The sequence below is a fragment of the Chrysemys picta genome, chromosome 2, assembly GCF_011386835.1.
Source record: "Chrysemys picta bellii isolate R12L10 chromosome 2, ASM1138683v2, whole genome shotgun sequence".
Lineage (NCBI taxonomy): Eukaryota > Metazoa > Chordata > Testudines > Emydidae > Chrysemys > Chrysemys picta.
In genome coordinates, this window is record NC_088792.1 from 133,084,957 (window position 1) to 133,098,391 (window position 13,435).

The 13,435-nt window shown below is 38.6% G+C and overlaps 1 protein-coding gene across 1 annotated transcript in view; it reads left to right on the forward strand.

Moving 5' to 3' along the window:
• ANKRD33B (ankyrin repeat domain 33B) overlaps nt 1-13,435 on the forward strand; it is an 86,634-nt gene that overhangs the window by 48,430 nt on the left and 24,769 nt on the right. Inside the window, 1 exon segment of the mRNA XM_005281014.4 lies at nt 9,822-9,951. Coding sequence (XP_005281071.1) covers nt 9,822-9,951 — 130 coding nt within the window.

The window sequence follows — 13,435 nt, forward strand, 5'->3', positions numbered from 1 at the left end:
TTTACATATGGCTGAGAACCCTTTGTTTTCCAGTGTGGTTCCCCTCCTCCCCGACTGGAAAAATACTGATATTCTATCATGGAGTCCAGTATCAGGTGATATGATCACATGACCCTGCAATGTCAAAGCAGCCATGAATCAGAGTTTGTTTGTGGCATCCCAGGAAAGCTTCTCAGGAAAGTGGGAGATTAGCATCTTCAAAGACCTATTGTTCTTCCTAATGGCCCACCAGACTGATTGCATTCTGGCTGGTGGGTGTCCCCCAGGTGTAAACCCACTTGTAATTGATACAGAGTCAATATTTCTAACTTCAGATACAGAAATGATACATGCATACAAATAGGATAATCATATTTAGCAAATCATAACCTTTCAAATGATATCTTACATGACTCATCTTAATCGTAAAACAATATTTCTATGAAGACTCTGGTGCGTAGTGTCACAACCAGTATCCCTTTAACTAAAGCTAAATGTGTTGTTTATATTATTTATGAATTCAGACCTCTCTGGATTTAGATTTCTCTCTCCATAGTTCCAAGTGAGAATAATGGACTGACTCACAAATAAATACTGAGAAGTAGGAATCAGCTAGGAGTTTGGCTGCCATGTATCCAAACGTTTGTTATCACTGCCAATGTCATCAAGATTTAGCCTTAATATTTGACAGTATTGACACTGATTAGTCTGTGTAATACAAACTATAATGTTAGGATTAATAGGGTTACATTATTTCTCAGGAATCATTGCCACTTAATAGTTTTATCCCAACCCGACAACCTAACTAAACTGAAAAATGGAATTTGACTATGTAAAAAATACATAGATTAATTTCCCCCCCCTGCTTGCCTGATACATCAGCTTTAAGACTTTGTGCTGATAGAGCAGTGCAGAGAGGCTTTATTGGGAGCTGAGTATCTGGCCCTCAGTTTCTGACTTTACCATCAGGCCTTACCTCAGCGGAGGTCAGAGGGAGCACAACCAGTCTGATAGAGAAGAAACATGCAGTAGAACCTCAGAGTTACAAACACCAGTTACAAAGTGACCAGTCAACCACACACTTCATTTGGAACTGGAAGTACACAATCAGTAGCAGAGACCAAACAAAAAAACAAAAAAAAAGCAAATACAGTGCAGTAATGTGATAAACATAAACTCATAAACTACTATAAAAAGGGAAAGCAGCATTTTCCTTCTGCATAGTAAAGTTTCAAAGCTGTATTAAGTCAATGTTCAGTTGTAAACTTAGAACAACCATAATGTTTTGTTCAGAGTTGAGTTACGAACAACCTACATTCCTGAGGTGTCTGTAACTCTGAGGTTATACTATAGCTGGTCAACCTAGGAAAAAGGCAGAGGACAGGGCAGGAGATGGACAAAGACATTCCACATTCACAGTAGAAGCAGGACGGTCCCTCATCATAAAAATCTTGAGCATGTTTGTAGGATTTCTTTTTAAAGTCTGATATTGATTCCTTATTTTATCTCATAGAGCACAAGGAAACATTAATGCCACAGTGATACTGTGATCCCCAAAATAATAAAACAACAATCTAATAATAATAAATAACAAAATACTAAAACCACCACACACATACAGAGGCAGGAAAATAGACTCTTATCCAAGCTGTGCTTTTAGGGATCCTTAAATAAATAAATAAATAAATAATAAATAAATATAATGGAGATATCCCATCTCCTAGAACTGGAAGGGACCTTGAAAGGTCATTGAGTCCAGCCCCCTGCCTTCACTAGCAGGATCAAGTACTGATTTTGCCCCAGATCCCCAAGTGGCCCCCTCAAGGTTTGAACTCACAACCCTGGGTTTAGCAGGCCAATGCTTAAACCACTGAGCTATCCCTCCCCCCCCCAAAAAAAAATAATTACAGACAAATAGTGTCCAGATCAGAGAGCTGAACAAACAGCCTCCATCTGTCTCAAAGAGCTATAACTGGATTTTTTTTTAGCTGAGAGTCTTTACCTCCTTTGAACCTGAATCAGCTGAGACTGGTTAACTCCTTACAAGTCACTTGGTCTCAGTTAGTTAAAACCTTTCCACTTCCTCTTTAACATAAACATTTTGTTAAGACAAGCACTTTTAAAAGTGAGATCACTCCCATTAAAGGTAGAAGTAACCATGCCATCATAGGAATTATGAGTTTACATACAATTCCTTCACTATGAAAAAGAGATTCGTTTTGTAAAGCAGAAGTATCTGCTAGCCTACTCTCATCATTCTTTTATGTCATTAGTGATGCTGGTATAACTAATTAAAAGAATTTACATATTAACAACTGTAACTTAGACTTCATTAGCAGAAAACATGCCCTTCTGTTACCTTATTTATTTTCCAGGTAACAACTGGTTTATTTGTTGTACAATGTAAGCTTTTGCAAGTACAGAAAAATGGCTTCTCATAGACTATTTTTAGTAGTGATTACTATAGATTTAGATTACAGTAGATTATGAAGGGATTTTTAGCAGAACTGATACATAGACTAAATTCTACCTTTATTTACACCTGTGAAGCCACACTGACATATGTAGCATTTTATGGGGTACCTGAGGAAAGAATGTATCCCATTCATTAAATGGCAGATGAGAGTTATACATAATTTTTTGTAAGGTTTGAGGACTGGCATGCTTTTACATAGTGCAAAACTCTTATACTCTTCAAGCCGAGTTCTTAGTGTTCTTAATGTTCTGCAGTGGAGGTGACATTTTTGTGACCCTCTTATTCAGGAACTGAAGTGGATAGTGTCATCAAGCTTTGCTGTTGGAGACAAGATTTTGCTTTTGGCGTTTATGTTCCCTTGCAGAGTCACAAAGATTTACACTTCCCTGCTTCAGTCCACACTGAAAAACTCTCTTTTGCTCTTGTCTGACCGCTTTCATTGGAAAAAATCAGCATCTTCCCCCAGGCTCCTGTATTTTTGTCCAAACAACAATTTCCTCTTTCAAACTCCTGATTTTTTGGTCAGTTTCCCATATAATATCTACACAAATACATTACCTACTCTTCTCTCTCTAAAAGGTCAGTCTAAATTCTCTCTTTATGGATGGTATTAAAGTTTATATGCCTGACAGATTTCTGTTGCACACAAACAATCTTTCTCATGGGATTGAAGACCCGGATAATTACTTTATCTCATTCTCTGCTGACCTAATTAGCAAAACCAATTATAAATATGATTTCAGCTACTGGCAAATGTTTCTCCTAATGGTATATGTAGTTTGTAAGAGTTTATCCATTCCACACAAATCAGGTAAGAACAGATATCAGTGCTCAGTACTAAATTCTGCTCAGTTACTCTGGTGTAAATCTGGATTTTCTCAGATGATTTATAGGCTATCTGCACACTGGGAGCCAGCAGTGATTCCCAGTTCATGTCGACATACCCACGCTAGCTCTGCTTGAGCTAGCACGCTACGAAGAGCAGTATAGTCAGGGTAGTGGCTCAGACTAGCCGCCCAGGTACAAACCCACCTGGACCCTCTGGGTTTGTTTTTAAGCAGCAAGGCTGAGCTGCCACCCATGCTACCCCAGCTACAGAGATATTTTTAGCACGGGTATCTCCGCAAGCTGGGACTCACACCTCCCACTCAAAGTGCAGAGGTAGATTAAGAGTTACTCCAGATTTACACATCGTGGGAGCAGAATTTGACCTATATTGCATAATCTGAGATTTATTTATTTTTTGAAATCCATAAAATAATGGCGCTTTCTTTTGTTTTATGGTATTTTTAAAAATAAAATATCCAGATTTTTAATGCTACTCATCACATTAAACATTTTATTTATGAATTACCGTTATTTATAACATTTAATACAATGAGTATTTTTATTTTTCTTAAGTGAAAATTTCTGATGATTATATAAGTGCTGTTTGATTTATATACTTTTAAAACTAATAAATGTAGTTACCATAATTCTCTCTAAATATGTTTGTGCATATATACATTGTTAGAGTTAAATTATTAAATTTAATTAAATTACATATTTGTTTAATCTTGCTTTTAACCAAATTGCAAAAGTGTCATGAAAGCTTACAAAGCTAGGCTCATGGGACCCCGATCCACCAAGGGACTTAGGCACTGTAATGCTCAGTGTCCCAGTGTCTAATTTTTAGGCCCTTAGAAAATCACAGGATCCACAAGGCCTGAATTAGGCAGCCTGTACAATGAATGGGTAGAGAGTGATGCCTTAGAATGAAATCCTTGAAGCCAGCATGCTAGGAAGCTTCTCGGCTAAGCTAGCCAAGGGGAGATGCTGCCAACAGAGGTGCATCTTAAATCCCTCTGCTTTCATGGAGACAGATGCCTAAGTCCAGGCTGCAGGGAGGTACCTATCTCTGCTTGTGATTTATGAACCAGGGGATGCTAGGTGTTCGGCTGCCTGTCATGTACAGGGCCCAATCTGGTATATGGGCTCAGCGTCAGAGGCCTCCTGACTCTACACAAAACAGCTGGGGAAGGATGAAAACCTGCCTCATTGCCTTCAGCCGGATGGTTAGTGTACTTATCTAGGATATGGGAGATCCCTGCTTCAAGTCCTCTTTCTGCTTGCTGAGGAGAAGGGATTTGAACAGGGATCTGCCACTTCTGAGGTGAGTGTGCTAACCACTGAGGTATGGGGTAGTCGGGGCAGGGGCTCTCAAGCTCTCCTGTTGAAGTTGTTCCACTTTAATAAAATAATCAAATAGTTAACTATTAGTTTGGCCAGAGACAGCATTAGAATGGCTTTCTAGTCAGAGCACTCACCTGAGCAGTGATAGATCCCTGTTCAGATTCCTTCCCCTCAGCAAGTGGAGGGGGGGAGGATGGGACATTTGAATTAGGGATCTCCTACATCATAGGAGTATATCCTAACCACTAAGCTACAGGTTATGAAGGAGTTTGCCCATGATGGTTTTGTATGGCGTTAGGCTGCTTCTGAGCGTGCTTACCAGATCAGGCCCCACCTGCAACTTAGGCATTCAGCTGCCTATCTTTTCCCTGATTTGTGAATCTGTCTGGGACTCAGGCAGGAGATAGGCATCTGAGCCTAGAGTGGCACAGCAGTGTGCATGCTCTGAGGCAGAAACAGGCACTTCAGGAACTTTTACTACAAAAACTTAGGCACCAAGTGAATTTAGGGTCTTCAGGTTTAGGCGGCAGCCAAGAGGGAGTTTTGTGGATTGCAGTGGAGCCTAAAAATGGGACTTAGGTGCCTAAGTATCTTTATGGAACCCACCCGAAATTTATTTGTCAATTCTTTACCAAGATGCTCATAACAATCGAATGATATTTTATTCTCCTGTCACACACATTACTTGTTCCAGGCAAGTGGGAGAAAGGTTAGAGTAAGATGTTTTCATTCTTACCTTCCTGGAGGAAAATGTGTTGTCCGAAGATAATTTAATTAAGCTAAAATCATTTTATGGTATTTGTGATTTTCTCTGCTGTTCACCTTGTGTTAATTATTGATCTTGTGATATTTCCAGCAATCTCTTTATTTTCTATAATGACCTGATGCACAAATAACATTTCCTATTTATAAAAACAACGAGGAGTCCAGTGGCACCTTAAAGACTAACAGATTTATTTGGGCATAAGCTTTCATGGGTAAAAAACACACTTCTTCAGATGTATGGAGTGAAAATTACAGATACAATCATAAATACATATTGGCACATGAAGAGAAGGGAGTTACCTTACACTACTTGTGGCAGCAAAGTACTAATGGGTGTTTGTGTAGTAAGTTCATTGTATTGCAGGATTAGTGACAGATGAAAATGGTGTCTATTTTACACATGATGTGAAGGTTTTACAACAAAAAAATTTGCTAAGCAACATTCACAGATGTTTTGTCAGTGCTGTCCATTTTCTACTATTCCAGGCTTATATCATTCTATGATATAAGCCTGGAATAAACTAGTAGGCTGAATAAACTAATTAGCCTCTTACAGTTGATATGGCTACTCCCACTTTTTCATGTTCTCTGTATGTATATATATATATATATATATATATATATATATATATATATATATATATATACACATACAGAGAACATGAAAAATATATATATCTTCTTACTATATGTTCCATTCTATGCATCTGATGAAGTGGGCTGTAGCCCACGAAAGCTTATGCTCAAATACATGTGTTAGTCTCTAAGGTGCCACAAGTACTCCTGTTCTTTTTGCGGATACAGACTAACATGGCTGCTACTCTGAAACCTATATTCCTATAACTTTTGTACTCTTATTTTGCTGATAGGATTAATATTTTACTTTTTCCATATGATCAGACTATGTTTTTCATCTGCAGACTTTTAAAGCTGAGGCGATTTAAGTCCTGAGCATTCAACAGGAAGTGAAATTATTAAAGAAATAGAGTAATGTTAAGGGTGTGACCAAAAGGAGTTGAATTATGTCTCAGGACCAACCATTTAGGCAAAGGGAATGCACAAACCTGCAGGGGGTCAGAATGATTAAATTGCAGTAAGATTTCAATTAGCAGAGACAGTCCCACCTGGAAAATGAATGTCTTCTGATAGTGTTACTTGAAGTTGTATGCAAATAAGGATGCTTTCACTTAACAAGATCCCCTATCCAGTTTCAAAGGAATCTTTTGAAGTATTGCATGTTAATGGAAGGAAATTGAAATGCTCTTTATCAAGGAGTGCTGAGCTTTGTTAAATATTGGGTGTGAGGTGAATTGTGTAAAAAAGAAATCAGAATAATAGTCTTATTCAAAGGTGCAATTGAGAAATATTGTGGTCCAAATGACCAAAAAGATGGCATTGTGTCTGTATCTTAAGGAAGCTGTTTGTCGCCTGAACTAAAAGGACAACCGGAATTTAAATGGAAGAGGAAATTGAGATAACTGTGTAACATTAATGTATTGACTAATAGCAATCTGATTGTAATGACAGAATAGCTTGGCAGAGGACGCTCATTGCCCAGTGGCATCTGTGTCAGTAGTACATCAGTTGCGCAGACTAGAGGGCTGGGGTAAGAGTAATTTAGAAAGGTGGTGGGATTGGCTAGGATGGGATTATTAACAGTAGTGGTACTGTGGTAGGAGTAGGCTGAATAAACTAAGTCCAGAAGTGATCTACTGTCTTCTGTATTTGCTAATGGCTTTATTGTCAATTTAGGCACGTCCCTGAGCAAGGAGTGGTGTGTAAAGCGCATAACCTCAGGAGTAGCCTGGAGAGGCATTGTGACTCAAAGACACACGTGTGAATCACAGCTTCTTCTCCCTTGGTGCATTCAGTGGGTTAGATCTTAAACTGATGTAAATTGGCATAGCTTTATTAATTTCAGTGGAGCTATGCCAATTTACACCAGCTAGACATCTGGTCCAATATTTTCCTAAACAAAAAAGATTAGAGATGGTTTCTGCCGAGGTCTTTCCTTTACAAGCTTATTGATCCCATGGCTACAAGAAATGTGTAACTTTGGTGTTTCATATCGATTCAATAAACATCTTTCCCACATCATGTTGTGCCCTTGCTGCTGTTTTAATTTTCCCAACGAAAGAAAAAAAACCTAAGGGTCAGATTCTGATGTGCTTACTCCTCCCCATTACTCTGCTTTAAATGTGACTAAGGGGTTGTAGCCACAATGGTAGCTAGAAGGGGATTCTCTCTTGGCCTTGTGCACATGGTGGACAGGCTGGAGTATATGAAGGACCCTGCTACTATTAATAGCAGTCACCACTTCTCTGATTAAATAGGGAACAAGTCGGAGTCAAATCGGGTCATTTGGACATTTTGAACTGAAAAAATTTCAGGGAGGTTTGTGTTTGTCACTTCATTAGGTTTAAAGTTCTTTCACCCATGGGCTTCTTAATTCCCCCTGTAAACTGGTGGTCAAGTCGAATTCTGCATGTCTGTGTGTTCTGGCTAGGCAAAGGGAGCAGAGTAGAAAGGATTAATTTTGTCTCCTTATTCTTTTCCTCTGTCTTCTGAGCTGTTAGTTGATGTGTTTAGATCACAGTCAGCATTTAAGAACAATGTGTAGGCAGTTGGGAAAACCCATGGACTCTCACTAAACACTGATGTTATTTTACTTGTTCCTGCCTTATTTTGTACATTTCTCAGAGCACTGTGGATGCTTATGTACTGGGTTACACAAGTAATCCTGAAAACATGAGATAATGGTTTTAATTCTAATGGTCAAGTGAGATGTTGAGGATTAAGTACTCTGGTTCCATTTAATCAATGGCTAGAGTATTTTGATATTTTAGGGAAGCTATTTTGTTTTTTTTTAATTAAACAATGGCTCAGGGCTAAATTGGGTGGTCAGATACATTTCCTGGTTTTTCTTCCTCCTGGAGATTTTATTGAGCTTTTAGTTATTATTAAGAATACTAAACAGTGATGTTTTTTCCTAAAAAAATTGATTTATTTTATTTACAGTATTAAGAATGCGGGATTGCTAGGTTATAGCTGAAATATTTAAAATTGATTATAGATATTATGAACTTAAAATAAAACTACCCATAGGACAAATATTTAGTTTTCAGATGACTAAATGCAAAATCACCCAGTGGTCTGGGAACTTCTTGTGTTCATCTTGATATATAATATAATCTGATAGTTTATAATAATTAGTATACAACATTTTTCTAGACCTGCATATCATTAAGCCACATTTGTAAAATAATTTTTGCCTACTAGTACAGTATTATGCCTGGCTTATTGCTATGTGATAGTATAAGGAAAGTTCTTGTGTCCCACCACAAAATATATGTATAAGGCTCAGAAATCAGTATGCCATGGGTGCCTTAAATCTGAATTTCCCAAATTTGTCAGAACATTAGTGTTCTAGTAGCATACTAGTCTGTATTTTAATATCAGCCTTTTTTGTGCTTCACTCATTCATTCCAAAAAATGAGTTGTATGGTGGCTTATGAATACTCTTATACTTCATAATCCCACATTGATTTATAATATAATGACTCGTACACTGTTAGAGCTACATGTTGTTGTTGTTTTGTCTATTATCCACAATCTATTGTGAGAAGTAGAATTTCTGAATTAAAATATTTTGTAAAAACTCATTTCTGAATCTGGAACACCATGGTCACTAGCTGAACTGCAACAAATTACTACTGCCACTGATGGATAAATGGTAGTTAATGGGGCTCAATGGGTTATAATTTTCCATAATATTTAAAATTGTTAGAGCTTATTTAATATTTTTCAATATATATTATTTACTGTTAGGGTTTTTTTTAAAGGAAGTAATTTACAAATGTAAACCCAAGCCTAATAAAAGGGTCAATCATTCATTTCAGGCACACCCCTGTATTTAGAGGAATGTGGAGGTCTTCACATATCTGCCTTTACCCCCCTTCCCTTCTGTATTTTGGAGACATAATCATGGCCTACCCTACCTCCTGCCCCTTGGGGGTGTCAGGCATCCAAAGGGCACATGCAGAGAGCAGTCCCTTTAGTGTAGGAAGCACAGGGACTGCTAGGGAGCCCATTGCTGTGCCTTTCATCTGCACTTCAACCCCTGTGCAGCCAGGAAGCAGCAGGGAATAATCTGGCCCTAAGAAAATTAGCCTGAACGAAAGCCACACACACACACACACAGTTTTGTGGGAGTCCAGGTTCAGTGTAATCCCTCACCCAAACTACCCTAACTTTGTGGAAATTCAGTTTCAAAGTTTGCAACTTCAGCTCACCACTAGTTAACACTCAAATGTCATGTTATTTCTCACATGTAAAAAAAAAAAAAAAGCCAAATTATATACTTCCTCAATGTACTATTGATCAGTCTGCTCTGCTTACCCTTAACTACCTCCTTATTTTTTATTTATAGACTGGCCTTATTGTTGCCTGTTACCAAGGTTTTGTGGATATTGTAATAGCCTTAGCACAGTGCCCTCATGTTGATGTAAACTGGCAGGACAATGAAGGGAACACGGCTCTAATTACAGCTGCGCAGGCAGGTAAGGTTCTTTCTCTGTTTCACCTTTATGTATCAGGTTTATGGTGGTGTGTTTGTCATGGCCATTGCTTTTGGGACAAAAACTGTGACTCTTAGGGGGTTTTTTCCACAACAGCGTGTGGAATTTATAAACCCAGCCCGTCTACACCAAAGCAAAGCTCTCATGAATCTTTTACAAGTTCACTATATATAGATAACAAATTCAAACTATATTTTTTGTAGCTTATCAATGGGTTTAAGCCATTAATTATTAACAGATGGTTTTAATTATTTTAACTTCAAAATAAATGAAATTTTGTTCAAAAATGTGATCCTGTGACTTTTTTATTTTGTTTTTTCCTTTTGAATTTTCTGTTTTGCTTCCACGATAAACAACTAGTCATAATGATGTTAATACAGTATATTATGTAGCTGCAGTGTGTTCATAACTATAGCTTTCTTTCACATACCTTGCACATATCTTGATGGCCTGTGGTCATTGTTGAATATTGGAAAGAAAGTTAAGGAGCTATGTGACAACTCGGAAGTATTTTAACTGCAAATATGTTATTTAGTCATTCCCTATTAAGGACTAGGAATCTAATCAGATATTGTGGGCCTGATTCAGCATTCACTAATACTGGTTTTATACCAGGGTAACTACATTGACTTCAGTGGAGCTACTCCTAATTTACACTGTAGTGAGAGAGAAATCAAAGAATCACTCTGCATGTTTTATCCCACCCAGAGACAAATGTATGTTTATTTCTAGCATGAATATATTCATAAAAAACTAACTGTTGATTATTGCTAAAAACTAAAATACTGTGCCTTAATTTTAAAGACTGCTGTAGTCATGTACTGTAAGTGGATACAAAATGCTGAAGTGACTCAGAAAAGAGAGGTGACAAATATGATTAGGATCTGTATCTACAGGCCAAATACAGACTCTTTTTGTCTGTGGTATGGAGCCCAAAACAGCTCTGCAGCCCAAATTGTCTAGCTTGGTCCTCAGAGGCAATCATGTAACAGCTAAGTGGATGCCCAACCTTCTCCCCTCCCCAGGCATGGAATCCATGATGTATTTATTTATTTATTTCAAGTGTTTTAGCCAGGCTGGTCCCAAGATGTTAGAGAGACAAGATAGGTGAGGTAGTATCTTTTATTGGACCAACTTCTATTGGTGAAAGAGACAAACTTTCGAACTTACACAGAGCTCTTCTTCAGGTCTGGAAAAGGTACTCAGAGTATCACTGCTAAATACAAGGTGGAACAGATAAGGAGGTAACACACGTTGCAAGAGACCATTCAAGGTGAAGTGCGCAGTTAACCCCTTTACATAGGACAAAGGAGGGCTAGGCCATGTCTACACTGCCACTTAGGTTGGCAAAACTTATGTCACTCAGGGGGTGTGAAAAAAGATACCCCTGAGTGACATACATTTTACTAGCATAAGTGGCAGTGTGCACAGTGCTTTGTCAGCGGGAGAGCTTCTCCCACTGACATAGCTACCACCACTTATTGAGGTGGTTTTATGATGTCAGCATAGAGTGGCTACATGAGCAATCTTACAGTGACACAGCTGCTAGAGTAGAGATGACCATAGTGGGTTACAAATTGTTGTAATGGGCCGTACATTCAGTGTCTTTATTAAGTCCATGATTTTTGGTGCCTAGCAGAGTTATGAATTTAAGCTTAGTGGATCATAGTGTTGTTCCTGTGATTTTTCTGTATGTCTAAAAGTTAGGTACCATGAAGCTCAGGATCACAACACCTATGTCCTTTTGTCGATCTAAGCCTTAGTATCTCTGACTGGCAGGGAGTGTGAGGTTCTGCAACTTTGAAATTATAGAGGAACTGAAGGAATGTAATAATTAGCAACAATTAGCTTGATATACATACATACAGCCAGAGCTATCCCGTCCATAGGACAGACCGGGGCAACTGCCCTGGGCCCCGTGCTTTGGGATGCGGGGTCCAGGGTGGCCTGGGGGGTTAGCAGGGGGCCTAGCACCAGTAGCAGTGAGCGACCCAGCCTCAGCCCATCCCGCTCTGCCCCCTGGCTCCTGGGGAGGGGACAGAAGCCGGAAAGAGGTGGGGTGCAGATTTGGGGGAAGGGGTGGAATGCGCGCAGGGAGGGGGCGGGACAGGGGTGGGAAGAGGCAGGATGAGGCTGGGCGGAAAGGGGGAGGGGCAGGGCTTGAGGAAAGGGATGGAGAGGGGGCGGGGCCTGGGACGGAGGGGGTGGGTTGTCCCAGGTGGCCCTGCATACAGCATACATTTAGTGTTACATTTAATGGACAGCATCAGACAAGTGGTCCAGCTGTGGTAGTCGAGTCCCTTTTAAAAGCTGTTGTTTAAAAAAGAAAATTATATAGTTTAATGATACATTTCTATGCCCTAGTTACCACAAAAATTTGTTTGGCAGCTAACTGGACATGCGTAAACATTATTTATTTAGCAATAAAAACTAGTATTATCTTTGCTGCTAATAAATATTTGGCTTTACCTGAGAAATTTTTTTGTATTATTCTGAAAAAGGAAATGATGGATTATTTGCTACTTAAGAAATCACTTGGAGGTAGTAATTATAAAATGTTTGTTTTTTCAGAATTGTCTTATTTATAGCAAGGTAATCTCTGTAGCTTTCTGAATAGAATCAGGAGATCTCATATGCTCTGTAACCTGCTTTCTTTTATCTGCTTCTGATGTATATTTGGCTCATAAAAGGTTTAGAGTTAAGGCTGGCTCTTTTCTGACCTTTATACCTAATTATAATGAGCTCAGAATTAATCTACAGTGCTGACGTTGTCTCGACAGACATTGACTTGACACTGTCTGTCAGTATTTTATATTGATCCCAAAAGCAATTGAGACTGACTGTAGTCAGCAGAAGCTTATACAAGCTTATAAATATTTGTTTTTACTTATTTTCCCCTTTGTAATCCTGAGCCAGCGTGTTGATACCAGTTATTTAATACATTATTATAAGATACTGATGTGTTAATACAGATTATCATGTGGTTAACATCGCAATCAGTGGAGTTAACATGGAATATAGTTGCTACTTAATTCTAAGTAGTAGCCTAGAGCAATATTCTGTAGACTGCTGAAGTATATATTTTATGTGGTTTTTCTTTAATTTTCAAGTATATTGTAAATAACCTTTTCTAATACAATATTTTTAAACTTTAGAATGATCCTCTCTCATGTCTTCTGTTTTTCTTATTTGGTTAGGCCATGTCTACACTACAAAATTAAGTCGACCTAACTTCGGTCGGCATAGAACCACTGCAAGTAATTACATTGCTTGTGCATGTCTACAGTTCGCTCCTTCCATTAGTGGTGCACATCCTCACCAGGAGAACTTGTATCGATTGTACTGTTAGTGTGGGGCATTGTGGGATAGCTCCTGAAAGCCAGTAACATTTGACGTGAGCAATGCAGTGTTTACACTGACACTCCATCGACCTAACTACATCGACCTTGACTCTATGCTGCTTGTG